Raw genomic sequence first — 19,922 nt, 5'->3', positions numbered from 1 at the left:
TCACATGGTTTGACAAGACAGTCTGGTTTGATGGGGGGGGAGGAGGGAAGAACACAGCCATCAAACAAGACGGTCTTGTCAAACCATGTGACTTCCATTGGAAATGCATTGGAGCGGCCATTAAACACGGGCAAGACACAAGACAGGTGTGAATGAGGCCTCAGTGTGGGGACTGTTGGAACGTGAGGCATAGGACGGGAAGCACTACGTTGTCCTCCCGGTGGGGGTTCCTCACTGGCAGGAGAGCCAGAAAAAGGGGCATACCAAAAAAAGTAAATTAAGCATATATTGTGTTAGTTCATGCAGGACATGGGAGTCACACTCACCCTCAGCTGTAATCAGCTGTCGGGCTGCTGACTGAGTCATTGTTTCTAATCAGCCATGCTTTTCTACACACCGTCTTGGCGGCTTATCGTTCTCACAACGAGGCGGTCCATACAAATATGCGGATACTGGATCTGGAGGATTGAGCTGCCACACACGGTGCTGCTGGCAATTAAGCTTTGCCAGTTTTCCTCCATCCCAGCCTTGTTTTGCATTGTCTCGCTTTGGTTCCGCTCTTTTATATCCATGGGGAGTTTCTGCATTGTGCTTTTCCCCCGATTTCGCTTAGCATATACTGCTCGGCAAATTCAGGAACATCTTAAAAGAGCAGAGCCATCAACGCCGAGTCTAGGCCTAACCGTATTCCATTTCTTGCAATAAATTGTTAAATCTGAGCTATGATGTGAGTGTTCCTGACTAAATAATAATGAACGTGTCGTGGCACGACGGGAGTCACTTAGCGCAGTATAAATTAGCCCTTATTCTTCAGCGAGACTTTCAGATCAGTGGCTCTAAAATGTAATCCATTTACTGCGTGTTCCTTCTACTGGTGAGTGCAGCTGTCCCTCGACAATAGCGTGATGTCTGATCATATCCTTATGTCTGGTTCTATTCAAGAAAAACATTGCCCCAGTTTAACTTTTACATAATGTCGGTCGCTCTCTCTCTCTCTCTCTCTCTCTAGTTTTCTCTCATTGCCTATACTGAGTGTCGTCAAGTTATTGTCTAGCTCGAGTGTAAAGGAAGGTGGTAGGCAGGCAGACTTGACCGACAACGTGATTTTGTATTAGGGGTTGTTGAAAATGAACTCGTACAGATCATCAGTTATTGCACACAGCTAAACGATGACACCCAAGCTCTATTTCTTCTAATACATTTCTACATTTCTACACAATGTCTTCTAAATCCTGACAGTTTTCTGAAAAACCTATGTTTATATGTCAGTGGTTCTCAAACATTTTCATGTCATGGACCCCCAAAACAATATGTAATTGGCCGACGACCCCCATCTGAAAATATGTAGTTCCAGGGACCTCCCCAGAGGCAAAGATTTGCTCGTATTGTGGCACTCGGTGCCACGATACGAGCGTGTAGATCTGCTATTTTAGCTTGTAGATCTGCTATTTTTCAATAGCTAAAGAATAACATGACACCAAAAGGGGTTCCCGTTCAGAATTAAAACGGACAAATCGGTTGACGGTTACACACAATTACCAACCGATGTCCAACTCAACTTATAAATGGCTGAGTTTCATCCACTCTGAGAACTTCTGGGAACTCAGTCAGATTTACATCCTCTCATACCGTTCCCTTTTTTTCTCCCCTTTTCTCCAGAGAGACTTTGGTCCGGACTGCCGCTTGATCGAGCGCATCGAGGAGAACAAGTACAACACGTACGCTTCAGCGGAAAACCGCAACAGGAAGAACAAACCCATGTTTGTTGGACTCAACACCAATGGCAAGCCCAAAAATGGGAGGAAGACGCGCAGGAAAAATACCGCCACTCACTTTCTGCCCATTGTGGTTCAGCCACGGTGATTTGGACGTTCTTCTCTATACCGCGTGGCTCGGTTGAACTGGAGGGGGTTGGATGTTATTTTGCGGAGTAACGGTGGACTTGGAGTAGTGGCTAATTTAATCAGATCTGTATATGAGGAGGATTTGCTGCACTGAGGAGGAGAGAAACAGAACTTCTAGACTATAGGAACTTATCTCTACGGAGAGAAGAAAATGGTTTCTCGTTCGGCTAAAGACATTTCTATTTTTCAAGAGAGGCTTCTATGCTAAAAGAACGGACAGAAATGATACCAACCGGGACACAGGCATGTTTTATTTCTTGTGTTAAATTATAATAATGTACACGTCGGGCACAGATGGAAATATGGAGAGAGAAAGAGAGAAAAGACAGCTTTTTCTGTGCCAAACTTTTATTTTATACCCGGATGAAACAGTTGGAAACAGAAATGGAACGGATGATGGGATCCCTGATGACCTTGGGGGCGGGGTGTAGGTTGTCTTATATGTGTAAATGTGCGTGATCTGCATGGATGCAGTTATTTATGCAATACTAACTCCTATGGGTTATTTATGCTGTACTAACTCGTATGAGGAACTGAGATGGAACAGATTGTTTTATTTTATTTTATTTGAGATTTGTGTCCACGTGAATTTTACTCCATAACTACATTTACCACCAGAAGCACTTGACTGGGGAGAGACTAAGAGGAGAGCAAATCGATGCTTCGTCTCACGGCCACGTCGCTCGGAAAAAAGTAATGGATTAATTTTCTTTTATTGAGTGACGTGGTCGTGTAACGAAGGATAAGTCAGGCTAGATGGGGGGGGGGGGGGGGGGGGGGGGGAAGAAGGAAGGAAAGCAGCAAGGGAAGGATGCTTCATCCAACGATTGTCATTGTGCGTGGAAAATAGTGAACTTGTAGATTGGCTATTTTTGTCACCGTCCTATGACAAAGTATAACCTAGGCTTTAAGGGAGAAAGGTGTGGCTGGGTATAAAGGAGGTGAAGGAACAAGAAAAACAAAGAAATGACAAGGGAAGAACATAAGAAAGATGGAGGGTAGGCAGATTTGGAACACTGCGAAATGAGTCGGAATTTTTTTTTTTTTGTCAAGCTATCATCATCACATAAACAACGCATATTAACATAAAACAGTCACTGCATTGGGGTTGTCTCCTTCATTCCTAATCCTTTCACCTTGACTGCTTTAAAAGATTATTTATTTTATGTAATATTTAACAACAGAAAAGAACAAAAACATGGAAAGGACAAATTCTTTTTTAAACATTTATGCCTATCTTTTTTGAATACTAATCTATCATTTAAACATGAATAAAATAAATATATTTCTCTTTAATTTGTTCAGACTTGACTTCTATTTATGTTACTTTCAGCCTCTTTAAACGTTCATTCGTTTCTCGAGAGGATTTCAGGTGGTCCCCCAGCAAAATGTGTTGATGTTGCATTTAAATCAGTTTAACCCATTCCGAACGGGAACCCCTTTTGGTGTTTTAAGGATTATGTTATACTTTAGCTATTGAAAAATTGCAGATCTACAAGCTCATAGCGAGGCACCGAGCTTGTAGATCTGCTATTTTTGAAAAATCTTGAAAATGTGGCCCGAATCTTCACAGTGAACGTTTTTAACTCAAATCTGTGCTTCTGGGGGGTCCAATATGGAACAACATATTTTCAAATGGGGGTTGGCGGCCAATTACATATAATTTGTAGGGTCCTTGACATGAAATCTTGAGCACCACTGATATAGAAACATGAGATTTTTCTGAAAGTTTATTTAGAAGACATTGTTTTTTAATTTGATGTAATCAATTTAACCCTAATTTTATTTTGAAACCTTTTGGATATTTTTTAAACGTTTTAACTGGGGCGTTATCAGTCTGGCATCATCCAGACTGATAACGTGTATCAGTTTGGACTTATGTTATAGAGCATATAGAGCGCCGCCCCCGATGAGATGCCCGGAAGAGAATTCCCTGTTCATTTTCCTCATAGACTTTTCAAAAAGTATTCATTTAAAGACGTTTAAGCCACGGACGTAAACGTCTTTAAATAAATACTTAGGGAAAATGAACGGGGAATTCTCTGCTGGGTCCCTCGTCGTCATGAAAGGGGGCGGGACTGTGACGCACTATAGGCAGAGAGTATGGGGATAAGAGCACCCCTCACTTCACACGGGTGTGATTTTTATTTACTTTCAAGACGGGCACCCGTTTTGGGGTTGATCTTGTTGCTATAGTGCAACATATATATATTTTTGTCATATTTTAATAAATATTTGAAGTTTCTCCGAAAACTTAAAACTCCGGATTTAGAAGGCCTTTTTACGTTTTAGAATCGGCCTCAGTCCTAAATGGGTTAACCATTTAAAGACCAGTATCTCTGTAATAATGAGAAAACCTTCACAGCAAACATGAGCTGTGGCTCAGGAGGTAGAGCGGGTCGTCCAATGATCCATGGGTTGGCGGTTCGAATCCCGGCTCCTCCTGTCCACATGTGGAACCCTACATTGCCTCCAATGAGTCGGTCGGTGTGAGCTCGCCACCATTGGTGTGTGAATGTGGGTAGTAGCTGGTGTCGACTGTTCGCCGCTTCACCTCCCAAATGTATGAATGAATTAACCTTTTAAAAGCGCTTTTAGCACTTGGAAAAGCGCTATAAAAATGCAATTAATTATTATTATGATGTCACTTTGTGGGGACTCCGAGGGTCAACCAAGTATAGGCTTTTAAGTGGTTAAATCAGGCTTTATACTAGATCATATACATGGGCAACTGGCGGCCTGTGGGCCACATGCGGCCCCCCATACCTTCACTTAATGTGGCCCTCAGGTAGAATTCTGATATATTATTGATTTGCAAACATGACCCGCTTTAAATACTTCTAAACCTCTAAATTAGTAGCTTGTTCGATTTCGTCTCACTACGTTTTGGGTCTCACTAAACCTCATCAAAAATACAGAATAAATAGTGGGCCCTGGTATCAAAAATGGTTGAAAACCACTGAATTAGGGCATTCATTCACAAAAAGCAAACCTAAAATGTTAAGACGTGGAGATGCAAGGTTTCTGCTCGACAGCACCGATATGTTAGTGCACCGCCGATCTGTTTCACATGTACACACGGCTTCCTAGAGGATAAACACTGTCTTTTATATATGTGAGAACAACAAAGACAGAGAGGGCTTTTTCCTATGGCCCCTCTCACATGCACGCACGTACGCACACACACACACACGCACACACGCACACAGCACACAGTCATTGCAGTAACAAAATATCGACTAATATTTCTGTCCACGTTGAGACGCATTAGACGCAACTTGGCATAAATGAATGGATTCTTCAGTATAATTTTTTTACCATAAAAAACTATTTTTCTTGTGAGGTTATACTGTAGCTGATTTCCCAAATCATACGATCTACTTGTTGTGGGCCATTTGGCTCTTACACACAGGATTACAAGTGCACGCACACAAGCACGCACGCACGCACGCACGCGCGTGCGGACACACACACACACACACACACACACACACAAACGTACACGCACACACATACACACAGTGTGGTCTAGCAGCTGGGCCCAGCCTCCTCCTTGACCTGTCTTGTCTGAAACCTGTTGCTGTGCCCCAGAGACAGACAGACACACGGAGGAGGGCATATGGCGTAACGTAAATATCACTCCCCCTGTTTATCCCCTGATTCTAATTAACTATGATGTCATGCTTTCTTCATACAACCCCCCCCCCCCTCCCCTCTCCCGGCCCTCTCTCTCTCTCTCTCTCTCTCTCTCTGCAATCTTCTACTTTTACTCTAAATCTTACATCCATTCCAGCAATTAGTGAGATCAGACCAAGCGCAAACACACGCACGCACGCACGCACACGCGCTTCACAAATAGACACACAGACACACACATACATACATACATGCCAGACCATTATGATGTATGATGATGGAATCCACCAGACTGTGTTTATTACAACAACAAAAAAAGGTCCTGGATGCTCCCATAGTGCTCAGACAGGAATCCTCCGTGCCTAACGGTCGTGTCAAAACGTGAGTAAGTATGATGCATGGAAGGGGAGATTCAGATGTCCTTTCATCCGCCCAGGGCATCCAGCCCTTTGTTTATATGATTACTTGGGTGTTCTGTAAACTACATATCAAGTACAATTACTCTGAAATGTGTTCAAGACACTGATCCCCCCCCCGCCCGCCCCCCTTCTCGTAAAGTTCAAGGGCTGGCATTCCTCAGCCAAGATGTCTTTATTATTTGGTCGTACAACTTGACAGATCTACATATAATGTAAGCTTTCACTATTTTGGTGCCATTATTAGAGCGTGGAACTTTGGAATAAAAAATGGCAGAGGGCTTTCGAAAGCAGAGACAGACTAGTTGTTTATTTGCTCATTTGTGCAAAGTCAGAAACAAGTCTCTGTTCAAAATGTATATATTTATAGATCTCTCGGGGAACAGAAAACTGAATTTATGGCAACTTGAATGTAGGCCTATAAGTGAATGCGGTCTAGCCATCAGCCATTATGCATAACAAGACCAGACTTAAAAAGCAGACCCATTTATTTAAGACAGATGTTAAACACTCATTATCAAGTCAATGACATCTGAGTGGGGCTGCTCAGCTGCGTTTGAGCGACGCACCATCTCTCCCATTTCTGTATTAGGCTACCTCAAACATGCTTCTCAAAACTGTGTTTGCCGATGTCATTTGCGTGCGCGCACGCGTGTGCATGTGTGTGTGTGTGTGTGTGTGTGTGTGTGTGTGTGACGTGTGTGTGTGTGTGTGTGTGTGTGTGTGTGTTGTGCTTATGGGGTATGTTTGGTTAGTGTTTGGTTTGTTGAGGCATGTGGTGAGGGCTCAGTATGCGGTTTCTGTTTTGACTACATCAGGATCTATCGGACCTGTGTCGGACCTCAAATGAAACGTACACCGTCGGGCTTCACACGTTCACAGCTCCTCTTGTTTGCTCAGAGAGACTTGTGGTCCGCGCGACCCGACCGCAGCAGCAGCTGTGAATATTTTACATCCTGGGGAGAAGGGAGAGAGAGAGAGAGAGAGAGAGAGAGAGCCAGAGAGAGAGAGAGAAATGGGGAGTATAGAGGGGAGATATTTGCAGAGGTGGAGTGGGGGGGGGAGGAGTGGGTTTTGCTATAGGGTTGTAAGGGTGAGTGTGTGAGGGGAAAGATGGGGTGATGGGGTTGATTAGAAAAGTTGCCAGAGAAGTTGTGAGAGTGAAGGTGGGGTGGGGGGAGGGGGAGGGGGGCTGTTTGCAGAGGCTGGGGGGAGACTTTGGGGGGTGCATCATTGGAAGCAGACCAAGGGAGTTCCTGGAACCCAAAAGAGGTGAGAGTGTGGCAGATCAGAGAAGGGTCCTTAAGCACCCCCCTTCCCTTCCCTCGGCCTCCCTTGGCCTCGGCTCTGCTGCTTTGCCTTTTCCCCCACTTATCTCCTCCAACAGCAGCTCTCGTAAAATAATCACACCCGTGTGAAGTGAGGGGCGCTCTTATCATCGTACGGGGCGGCGGTGGCTCATTCGTAGAGTGGCCGGATGGCAACCGCAAGGTTGCCAGTTCGAACCTGGGTTCCCCCAGAGTCGAAGTGTCCTTGAGCAAGACACTGAACCCCTAATTGCTCCAGATGTACAGGTTGGTGCCTTGCATGGTTTCGTCCACCATTGCTGTGTGAATGGGTGAATGTAATGCATCTCTGTGAAGCGCCTTGGATAAAGGCGCTATATAAATGCACCATTGCAACATGAGAAAAATAGGAAAAGGATAAGGGACAAGGGCAGTGGCACTCAACTGTACATCATCATGACGTAACGAGGCGATTTGCTCAGACACGTATGACGTAAATTCACCTTTCATTGTCAATGGCAAATGTGACACGAGTTATGACGCTGTATATAGGAGGGGCTATATATATTTATAAATAAATAACCTTTTTCATCCACGCTGTAATAATTGTTAATCTTGTTCTTAATCTGCATGTGTTATAGGCCAGCAGTTCTCAACCTGTGGGTTGGTAGGGACCCCCAGGCAGGGGGGGGAGGGGTCCCCCCAGATCACAGTGAAGTGGCAATTTAAGGAATTTTAAGAAATGTGTAAATGCCTAAAAAGAAATGAAAGAAAGAAAGAAAGAAAATAATATATGACCATAAATGCATCAGAAGTAGCCTAATCAACAAACTAAGAACTGGCCAAAATAGTCAAATAATAAAGAGGCAAAGATTGTGAAAATAGCTGATCTACAAGCTGGAATTGTGAGGCGTTGTGAGCTTGTATCTGATGTGTACAGTATTTGTGGTCAAACTAAATGTAATGATGCCTACAGTTTGACTTGTTTTCCCCAGACTAACTCTTATTTTGTAGTGTATGTCCTTGTGTTTCCTGTCTGCCCTAGTAGCTGTTGTCTATATTATATATTGTGTGTTAGCCTAGCTAGCCTATATCCCTGTCTGTTGTCACCTGCAGGCTGTGTCCTCCCTGTGTCCATTTAAACCCCCCTGTGTCTCCACTTCAGCGACAGTTCATCGCTCATTGTGAGTACGTGTACAGGCTATGCATTGACTGATATAGAAAATATGTAGATTATAAAGAGACACTGTATACATGTCTGTCTAATTTCAATACAGTAATAATCATAGAAAGGATCTTGCTACTACAGACAACATCCCTTAAAACCCATTTTGGGCGGGAACCCCTTTTGGTGTTTTAAACATCGTTATAATTTAGCTATTGAAAAATAGCAGATCTACAAGCTTGTAGCTGTAGGTCTGCTATTTTTGAAAAGTCGAAGAACGACTGACATAGAAACATAGCTTTTTCAGAAAAGTGTCAGGATGTAGAAGACATTTTTAGAATCTGATCTCAGGTCAGAATACCTCCGTCCACTTTACACGAACACACACACACACACACGCACACGCACAAGCACACGCGCACGCACACACACACACACACACACACACACACACACACACACACACACACACACACACACACACACACACACACACACACACACACACACACACACACACACACACACACACACACACCTCCACCCACTCTCTCGTTCTGGTCCAGAAAGGAGCAGAAGGTGGAGCAGCGCCCTCCATCCTCCCGTCTCCTGAGGGCTTGGGGGTTTCCTGCAACAGGTGGCTCAAACATTTGCCTTGGCCTGCGCTGAGGTAAGGCCTCTGTTTATCGATTCGGAAAGAGTTTAGGAGAGTTATGCTCGATTTACACTTTGCCCGAATGGCCGAATGCCGCGTGTGTGTGTGTCGAAAATGGCTGATCTGCAAGCTGTCAAGATGTGTGCCACGAAGCGTTGTGAGGTTTGTAGATAGTCTATGTTGGACATGTGACAGGTCCGTCATAGGACAACATACAAATCTGGCCTTCTTGTGTAGGAGGGACAAAGAGAAAAGTAAGAGGCAGAAACAAGATAAAGTGCATGTAGAGTTGAGTGAGAAAAGGTAGGATGTGCCTTCCTAGATGTCATCGTTATATCAGCTTTATAGTCTAAAATAACATGTTACATGTACGTTGACTGCCAGTGTGTAAAGTTACTTTTGAGGAGTCAAAGCATCGTAATTGTACCTCCTTGAGTTCTTATAATGAAAATCCGGCTGAAAATAGTTCCACGGTTTGTTATTGAGCCGACACAAAAGCCACTTCCTCGATCCGACTCACAGACAAAGAGCAAAGCGAGCTAAGATTGTCCATACCTTAGAGTATATATGAATAGAGACCGCACCCAAGTTCTCCTCCCATCCACTTAAGTTGCTCTAAAGCGCATGAGGCGATTTCACTCCTCCTTCCGGGTAGGAACCCAGAGTGCATTCTGGGATGGATTTGCCCCAAACACATGAACGCGCTGCCGTTGACTATCATTGCACGCGTTCACGTGCGCTCACATGTCATCTTGAACGTGCACAATGAACGGACCAGCGCGTTCATGTGTTTGGGCCCACGCTGCAATACCAAATTCGGCCACTATGTCCATTTCTCCTCAGGGTTTCCTCCGGGTGCCGGCATCTCTATTCATTATACTCTAAGGTCCATACCGTCTCATACACTTTGCATTGGAGTCAGTTTCCCAGAAGCCCTTGCAAGTTAGTTATAGGCAGATTTCCAGTTACGTCATCATAACGCGTCAAGCCGGATTTTTATAATAATAGTCAAACAGCGGCAAATTAAACATATAAAACCAATAGAGGGTTTAGCGTATTTAGCAATGGAATGGAATAAATGTTGTGTATGTCAGTTGTGTTAATTTCAAATATTTGACACTGTCGGCGTGATTCCAGATCATTAATTTGAATAAATCTGTGTTTCATCCTGTGTGTAAGGCTGTGACATGAGGAAGAAGGTCAAATGTATCTCTCAGGGGGACATTGTATAGTTAACGTTGTGATAAACTCGGAGCCAGAGCCATGCTTGTATACTGTCAATCCTCTCCTCTCCTCCACAACCAAGGAGTGGAGGGGGTGGGGGGGCTCACAGTTCCAGTTGTTGTGAGCTTGTAGATCTGATATTTTCGGTGCACGAACACCGGCACACAACCACGTTAATAAATAAGGTTTCACTTTCACCCATCCCATGCTTTTTTGCCCACTGCTTTCCAGAGAAATTTGCCTTGCAGTCTAAATGAAAATCTATTTGTTGTTATTGTTGGCCGTATCCCCTGTAACTGTGCTGGCGTGATAGACCCAAGGTCTGGCATGTACTGCCTGCATGTCAGTTAGAAAGCTTCTATTAGGCCTTGATCACTGGCTGCCTGACAGCAGAGTCAACATGCAGGGCATTAGGGCCTGACGCACCATCAAATACAAGCTAATTTATTGGGTGCCTGGCCTGCATCTAGTAAAACTAAACGACTATTAGTAAAAAAATACTATTCTGCTGAACAACATTGTGTTTTGTTGGTGTGGCTCCTCGGTGGGCGAGCCGTCAAAGGAGAGGGTTTGTCTCATAGTGTCTGTGTGTCTGAGCGTCCAAAGCTTCTCTCTGGGCCAATCGGCAGATTCAGCACTGGTCAGATTATGTTGTGTAAACGGTTCTTCAAGTATAGGCCACAGAACTATCACTGCCATTTATTTTTCCACATATATCATCCTTCTGTGTGAATTCACAAAATAATTTCCAATTCCACTTGTCTATCCTGTATCCTGTATGAGTTCTCTGTCCTGATTGGATAGAATTGGTATCCGGCGTGACAATGTCATTTCCTAAATATACTAAAATGGATAGAGAGAGACATAAAGGCCTTTTACTGAACAAACACTCTATAGCTTAGAGTTATTTCTATAAGAATATAGAGCTATTTATCACTTTTATTATTATTATTATTATTAAGAAAAACATGACTTAAACTACGTTTAAGAAAATGACAATGAACAGCACTCTCAGAACCACATCCCGAAATAGCTATCTCTGTAACTTGGAATGAACCAACTACAGTATGTAACCCTTTTACAGTACAGTATGAGTACAGTACAATGAACCAACTACAGTATGTAACCCTGCTAAAACACACAGTACAGTATGAGTACAGTACATGAGTTAGTGACTTAATAGGGTGTGAGTCAATAGAGAACAGTCAATAGAGTATCACAATTCAAACAGTATGGTCTATATACAGTATGACAGTGCAGGTGCCTCATAATTTTTTGGCAACTTTCAACCTGCCAAAAATGATGTTGTGAGATTATAGATTAGCTATTTTATTCTAAGTATAAAGCTAAGAATTAAGTTTGTCATTTAAATAGACTTGTGATTCTCTCCAGCCAACGGAATGAAATTTCACCACTAGCACTGCTCCAGTATAATCCCCACAAGCAGTCAAAAAAACATTAACTGGATAATTACAGTTTGTTTTAATATATTAGCTCCAGTACTTACATGAACCACTTACTGCAAACCACATGTATTAGAGTAGGGGTCCTCAGGGGTCAGTAGTAGTGTTTACTTAATTGATCTATGCATTGTGATATGAATACGTAGTTTCCGGGGGCGAGCCGTCAAGGAGAGGCTAGGGTCTCCTCCTTTTTCCTCTCTACAGTCTACACCATCTCTTTGCCAAAATAACCAATCTACAAGCTTCTATTATTGTCTAATTTCGCCCCCAGAATAGAGATGCCAAGCTTTATTTAACCAGCGGTGCCAGATATGCACTGTAGGGCATGAAAACGACATGGACATGATTTTGACTCTCAAAGTGCAGTGAATTGAATGTGTTCCTACATATTGTGGAAGCATGGGGCGAATATCATATTGGTTTAATTTGGAGGCAAAATGGATACCAGCCAGATAGTTGTGTTTCATTGGAAGGCATTTGCTGATGAAAACAAATTTAAAAAAAAACAATGGAGGCCCGAGGTTAGGAGGATTTAATCGGTTGAATGTAGTGTTTACACTGCATGGTATACATTTTTATATAATGCACTAAAAGATGTTATGATAGAGAATACCTTTACCATCTGCTATTGATTGGTATACGGGCTCTCACGTAGAAACATCTGTCATCGAATGGATCAAAATAAGGGTATTACTTCCCACCCAAAGGCCCGGCCTCCCTTTTAATTCTGCCGAGTTTCACCCTCGGTGTAAATCTGGAAGTGTTGAAACGCATGTGATCACTCCATCTTCAAGCATCCCACACACTGGCATGGTGCTCAGACAAGGTCTAGACTAGAGGGGTCTTCAACAGGGGGTCCTCAGAGACTGCAGGGGGGGGGCGCCAAACCCTATACCTTCCCTGGGATCTGCATGTCATTCCGACGGAGCATTAGTCCGACATGCGTGATGCGCTGCTCCCGTGCTTGCGGTTATGGTTAGGTTAGGGTTTGCGATTTGTCGGTTTGTCGGACCAATGACTATAGTCTGAACTAAGTACTGCACCCGTATGGGGTGTGTGGGGCATCACATGCACAATGACAACGACGGGTGGCAGGTTGATCGTGGACACGGTAAACATTCCAGAGTGCTGGTCAGATAGTGTTGGTGACACTATAGGGGTGGGTGGGGGATATCGGTCCAGGGGCCTTCGTGGGGGTTAGATATTGCGGATATTCTTTTCCGACCCGCCAATAGTCGGACAAAATTCGGACTCTTGGTTGCCGGACTATTGGGGCGTCGGGGAAAAAGCGTGCGCGCCCCGGTTCGGGATGCCTCCTGTGGTTGGAGTGGGTGCACTGTAGTGGGGTGGCTCCGGCTGTCAGGCCGCTCCTCACCAGATCTCCAAGTGAAGGAGTCTGGGAGGCTGCTTTGATGTCGCTTGGCATATTAAACTCGCCAATGACTACATGGGTTTTGTTCTCGCTGGGGGACATTATCTGTTGTTGAATTTTGGATTAGACTGTTGATTTAGCACAGTCACGCACACGCACGCACACACACACACACACACACACACACACGCACGCACACACCACCGCCTCCCCCCTCGTTGTTGGAACAAACACTACATTATTTGCAGACTGTCGGATCACTGGAAGCTGGGGAGTTGAACATGTTGATTGTCACACCCGCACCAATCAACATGTTCAAGATGCTCTCAGATCTCAGACATGCTTTTATTTGTTATTGGTAATAAGAGAAGTAGCCTACAACACTATTGTCCTGGGTAAATACAGACTCGATATTATATAGATAGATTTAAAAGAATCACTATATTATCCACAAATGGCTCAATAAAGGAGAAGATGTTATACTATTCATTATACATGTCTTTAGTATACAGTATACACTCTGCTCTGACATGCCATGCAGACTGTGCACCACATGAGACTACATGAGACTATCTTTTTATTTTCTTCTAGATTTCTGACTTTGTGTTGCAGTGATGTGTTGCAGTGATGTTTATGTTGTGTAGTCTCTCAGGCATATTTGTTGTCATTGTCAGTAGTAGTAAGAGGTAACTGTAGTATCTGGCTCAACTGTTAAAGGAAAGGATGTTGGTCTATACTCTATTCATCTGTCTTAAATCAAAGTCTTAAAAATAAAAGCTTTGTGAAAAACAATTGACCTTAAATTTATACCATTTATTTTTTTACTATATATATTATCCACAAATGGCTCAACTGAATGAGGAGGAAGAGGATGTTACACTATTTATTCATTACATTTGACCTCTTTTATATCATTTTGGAACCGAAATAGGGAACCGTTAAGAACCGGAATCGATAAGCAGAACCGGAATCGGTACCGGACTCGAAAAAAACCTAACGATACCCATCCCTAGGTGTGACTGATCGATGGTTGATTGATTGATTGATCTGGCTGCGTCTAGTGTAAGTGACCGATGATTGATTGATTGGTCTGGCTGCGTCTAGTGTAAGTGACCGATGATTGATTGATTGGTCTGGCTGCGTCTATAGTGTAAGTGGTATTGGGCTCCTCGTTCGCTCACTGTGTGGAAGTAGTGAGTTTGTGGTTTGAGCAGATCGAGGTCTACGACAGAGTTTTGTTGCGGCCGGGGGGGAACCTTGTATGTCCATATACGGTCACTTTTCAGGAAAGGGGGAAAAATTACCTGTTTTCCAATTGGATACAACATAGTTATTATTGATTCACGAGCTCTTGTTAAAGGACAACTTCACCACTTTTCAACCTATCTTCATAATATAAAGATAGGTTGAAAAGTGGTGAAGTGGACCTAGTAGTATATTATACTACTAGGTCCTAACTAATCATGATAAAATGGCACAATTCTTTTCTGCTCTGCATGGGAGGGCTGTGGGCAGTTCAGAAACCCGTCCACCAGTGACATCATCGATGGGGAAACCAAGCAGATAGAACCGGCAGGCTTTCTAGTCCTGGAAAGTTGCAATGCGAAAATGGAAGCCATCGTTCTCACGATATTACATTTCTAAACATTTTAGTAAAAAAATATTGTTTAACGAAGGTGTTCGCAACGTATCGCAAGCTTTGCGCGAGCCTCTTGTAGGCTACGACAAAGTGGGGTATTAATTCCCCCCCCCCCCGTCCAAAAAATAAAATGAAAAACAATTATGAAATATGGAGATACAAGGTTTCTGCCCGACAGCAACGGTTTTGTATGTTGTTGCACAAATAGCGGGAGGTCTGAGAGTGAGTGAGTTGGCGGTGGGGTTTCTGTGTGTGTGTGTGTGTGTGTGTGTGTGTGTGTGTGTGTGTGTGTGTGTGTGTGTGTGTGTGTGTGTGTGTGTGTGTGTGTGTGTGTGTGTGTGTGTGTGTGTGTGTGTGTGTGTGTGTGTGTGTGTGTGTGTGTGTGTGTGTGTGTGTGTGTGGATGCAACGGAGTGGGAGTTTTTTTATGGTTAGACAGCGTGATGGAGCCTGGATGGAACTTGTGCTTTGACGAGGAAAGCTGCACAGCCGTTGAGGGCTGTGTTGCGTCACATAGCCACAGAGCCAGGGACATCTGGCCCTGACATGAGATTTCCTTTTATCACCTGCTCGCTCGCTCTCTCTCCCTCTCTACACATCTGTGTCTCTCTCTCTCTCTCTCTCTCTCTCTCTAACTCTCTCTTTGTCTCGCTCTCTGCTGCAGAACAACAATGCCTGCTTCTTCTCAGCCAGACGACGTGTGTTCTCTGGGCCACGCATGGGTATAATCACGGAGAAGATGGGCCCTGTAATGGTGTGTGTGTGGTTGTGTGTAAGTGTGCATGCCTGTTTGCACTTGGGCGACTATGTGTCCTTGAGTACTATAGCGTGTGAGAGAGCGCGTCCGTCCGTCCGTCCGTCCGTACATGACATGCGCCTGCAGGGGGTCTCAGCGATCCAGAGGCCTGAGAAACACCGACGATGGCACAGGGGCGGCGGCGGTGGCTCAGGGGGTAGAGTGGCCCGGATGGTTGCCACGGTTCGACCCCGGGCTTCCAACACTGAACCCCTAATTAGTAATAATAATAATGCATTTTATTTATGAAGCGCTTTAACATTCTTACGAATCTCAAAGTGCTACAAGGTTTAAAAGCATGGCAAAATAAATGAAATAAAAAAACAATAAAAGAAGCGTAAGCAACATCGTAATCAGTAAAACATGTTTAGGGAAAAGCTTTCTTAAAAAGGTGGGTCTGAAGTCCATTTTTAAAGGAGTCGGTGGACTGTGATACTCTCAGGTGAATGGTGGAGAGAGTTCCACAGACATGGGGCTGTGGTGCTCTCAGGTGAATGGTGGAGAGAGTTCCACAGACATGGGGCTGTGATACTCTCAGGTGAATGGTGGAGAGAGTTCCACAGACATGGGGCTGTGGTGCTCTCAGGTGAATGGTGGAGAGAGTTCCACAGACATGGGGCTGTGGTGCTCTCAGGTGAATGGTGGAGAGAGTTCCACAGACATGGGGCTGTGGTGCTCTCAGGTGAATGGTGGAGAGAGTTCCACAGACATGGGGCTGTGGTGCTATCAGGTGAATGGTGGAGAGAGTTCCACAGACATGGGGCTGTGGTGCTCTCAGGTGAATGGTGGAGAGAGTTCCACAGACATGGGGCTGTGTGGCAGAAGGCCCGGAGGTTGGTGTTGGGGGGACGGGGAGAAGATGGGTGTTGGAGGAGTGGCGGGTTTAGGGGCGATGAGTTCTTGATGTGCAGGTCGGTGCCTTGCATGGTTTCCTCTGCCATCGGTGTATGAATGGGTGAATGTAATGCACAATCTCTATATCTCTGTAAAGCGCCTTGGATATAAAGGCGCTATATAAATGCATAATTTACCATTTATGGCATCGGCAGCCCACTCTTCGTTTCAGCACAGCTGAGTAACATGTCACTAATTTGTATCTCCACCAGACCAAAAGCCCCGGGACAGTATACTGTCAAATAAGGAGTTCAAATTAACACTTCATAGTGTGTATAGGAGAGGTTCAATATTTACTTACGGGGTCTTTATGAAAGCCCAAATCGGATTGTGCATCATTTGGAAAGAATGTTTTGGCCATTTCATTTCCCCCCCGACTGGATTTGTTTATATTTGAGTGTGTGCAAAGAATGTGTGTTCGTTCAATTATATCGTACGTTTAACCCTTGCAACTTTCTTACAAAAGCATTAACCCATTTTGGGCGGGAACCCCTTTTGGTGTTTTAAACATTATGTTATAATTTAGCTATTGAAAAATCTTTGAATATATATTCTTTCAGAGCGAACGTTTTTAACTCAGGCCTAAATGGGTTAAGATGTAACGGTACTGATGAGAGAAACAGGGTTGAACCACGCAGACGTGAATGAGACGGTAACTGGCTCAATGGAAGCTTTTCCCTTTTCTCAATGAAGACATCGGGGAAGAAAACAAAGCAGAGAAATGCAGATGGCTTCCAAATCAAGTCTTAATCACTATTGGACGGTTTACAAAGAAATGATGTTCCTCAAAACATGGCAAGTAAAGTCAATTTTAAACAAATTTCAATCAACAAACCTAAAGTTCATTTGAAACAGCTTCATACATCATGTGAACGTTGCTCTGTGTTATTGAAAATCAAACATTTATACACAAAAAGAAGCAAACATTCTTTTCCTCATATTGACAAATCGGGAAGGGAAAACAGATTGCGACGGACAATATGACCTGTGGACCGCCGCCGTTGCAGTTTGAACTCGGCTTTCCGCACCTGCTTTCCACCTGGCCATGTCGTTATAGACAAAGACCTTTTTGATTAATTCGTTATTCAGATAGGCCTATTTTATAAGCATGGTCAGACCAAATCGTTTTCAGAAAGGGGAAAATGTGCTGTGAGATTGTAGCTTGACATTTTGTTGCTATTCGGAACTCGTACGAATTACGATGATGTATGTATATATTATGGCTTAAGTGGGTACAAATTATAATAACCTTGGACAGTGCAGTATATCCCGTGTGATGATGACTCAATGGTAAGAGTACCCAGAGTGTACCTATTTTAGAGCCCCCCTCTTGGCAAATGTGAACCACATGTTGGTTCCATATGTAAGCAATAAACAGCTCATGGCCCCGTGTCCCCAATTCCAGCCATCATACGGGGCAAGTGTAGATGAGGCATCCGGAGAACTGGCCAGTTTTACCAACTCGCCGCGATTTAGTGCATTTTAGTTTGACTTCACCTTCATTTAAATGTCATTGAATTGAGAGAGAGAGAGAGAGAGAGAGGATAGTTGTTTCGAGTTAACACTAGAGAAAGTATAGGAATGCTAAAAGTTTAAACACCAAAGTACCGAAACAATGTCATTCTAAATTATTAGTAAACAATATCCTGAAAAGGTATTCACATATTCACCTTTTTATCATCATCTAGCTGACCATTTATTTGCACAAAATAATTTGATTACTTTGGAAATGAACTATAACATCTGTGAGTTTGACATACTATACTGATGAAGACAGCATGTTAGCATAACGATGAAGAATTTTCGCCACGGCGACTTGGTAAACTGGCGAGGTCTCCGGTATCCGTAGATAATAGCTATGATGAGTGCCCAAAGCGCATTCATTGCATTTTATTATTTTGTGAGCTGATTTTCAGCCCCAAAGTCATAATATGATATAACAATAATAATAATAAATAATATAATATCTTATATTATATTATGGAATCACACAGTTTGAAAACTTAATCAGAATCATGTGCCAAAGCTCAGTATAATCCTAGTAATTGTTATAATTTGTCCTAGGCCAAGTTGCCAGGAACGGTCCTGAAAATGTTACACTGAATTTTCACGAGGATAAATAATAATTTGTAATGCTGCGCAGTTTTATTTATTTATTTCAGTCACTGAAATTTTGTAATGTAATGTTTACCTCGGGGAACAATCTAATTATTAAATAATTTGGTTATGTAAACTTGGAGGAAAAGTGATCTTAAACAGATTATCCTGTCTTTATTGTGCTATTTTTTTAAATCACACATTGACTGTATCAATGAACAGCAGGAAACCATTGCAATTCACGCACGCACGCACGCATGCACGCACGCATGCACATACACATTCGCATCAACGTTGGCTTAAGCAAATCAAACAAAAGACAAAACCATTCTGTGACACATTCTTGTTCATTATTTTTCTAGACACTGTGGACAATAGTATCAGACACTGAAACTTCAGAACTGCAGCTTAGGAGAGGAGAAAAACAAAAGGGGGGAAAAAAAGAGTCTTTCCCGAGAAGATTCTGCTTTATTAGACTGTCAAAAGTGATGGCTGGTTAATAGGAACCGCAGGTCACTGGAGACTTTGTGGCCCGAATCTAATGCAGTCAGTCCTCTCTGTCTTCTTAACTGTGGAGAAAGCAGTGGTTATATGGGAGATCAAGACTTGGAGAGGCAACCGCAAATGTCATTCATAGCCCTTGTACGCAGACGATGTGCGCGTGTTGTGTGCACGCCTGTTGTCCGTGTGCAGGACGCATCTGTGTCCGTGTGCATGTGCGCTTGTGTCTGCTCGCTTGTGCTTGGGCTTGTGCAGTGAGCGTGTGTGTGTGTTTGTGTGTGTGTGTGCGCGCGTGTGTGTTTTGTTTCTCGTCTCTCATGCCAAGCAGCGCTGGGACTTGCTAACCACGCGGCCGTTTGATCACTATGGCATTGAAATTCTCGGAGGACAGCGGTGGTTTAGACTGGTACACTTTGTCTATGCCCTCCAGTCACCTCCAGATCCAGATGGGAGATAGCTTATAACCCACTGTGACTCTGGTGGTGTCTGGTTGGAGACCTCCAACAGCTAGTACATACAGTACATACAGTACATGGGCAACTGGCCATGCGGCCCCCCACTCTTCACTGAATGTGGCCCCGCAGTTTAACCCCTTCTGACCTGAGATCAGATTCTAAAAATGTCTTCTATGTCGCTCTTCGATTTTTCTAAAATATCAGACCTGTAGATCTGGTATTTTTAAATAGCTGAAGCACGACATGATGCTAACACCAAAATGGGTTCCCGCCCAAAATGGGTTAATATCGGAATACTGATATATCATTTCAGCCAAGTTACAATTTCAGCAAACATTAATAGCTTAAAAATGAGCAGTAGGCCCAGGCCGTAGCGTAACGGTCTGGGCACCGGACTGGTAATCCAGTCGCAGTGTGCCG

The 19,922-nt window shown here is 43.7% G+C and overlaps 2 protein-coding genes across 2 annotated transcripts in view; one reads left to right on the top strand and one right to left on the bottom strand.

The window, feature by feature from the left end:
* The window catches only part of LOC310879095 (fibroblast growth factor 10-like), a 37,086-nt gene extending 34,407 nt beyond the window's left edge, over positions 1-2,679 (top strand). Inside the window, exon 3 of the mRNA XM_083793524.1 lies at positions 1,660-2,679. Within this exon, the coding sequence (XP_083649650.1) occupies positions 1,660-1,863 (204 nt within the window). The 3' untranslated portion in view covers positions 1,864-2,679. The remainder of the gene's footprint in view (positions 1-1,659) is intronic.
* The window catches only part of nnt (nicotinamide nucleotide transhydrogenase), a 335,122-nt gene that overhangs the window by 138,826 nt on the left and 176,374 nt on the right, over positions 1-19,922 (bottom strand). The gene's annotated exons all lie outside the window — the stretch shown is intronic.

This window comes from Protomyctophum parallelum, assembly GCF_964188405.1.
Source record: "Protomyctophum parallelum genome assembly, chromosome: 21".
NCBI classification, from domain to species: domain Eukaryota; kingdom Metazoa; phylum Chordata; class Actinopteri; order Myctophiformes; family Myctophidae; genus Protomyctophum; species Protomyctophum parallelum.
The sequence above is the reverse complement of the archived record's forward strand: the minus strand, read 5'-3'. Positions and strand labels throughout refer to the sequence as shown.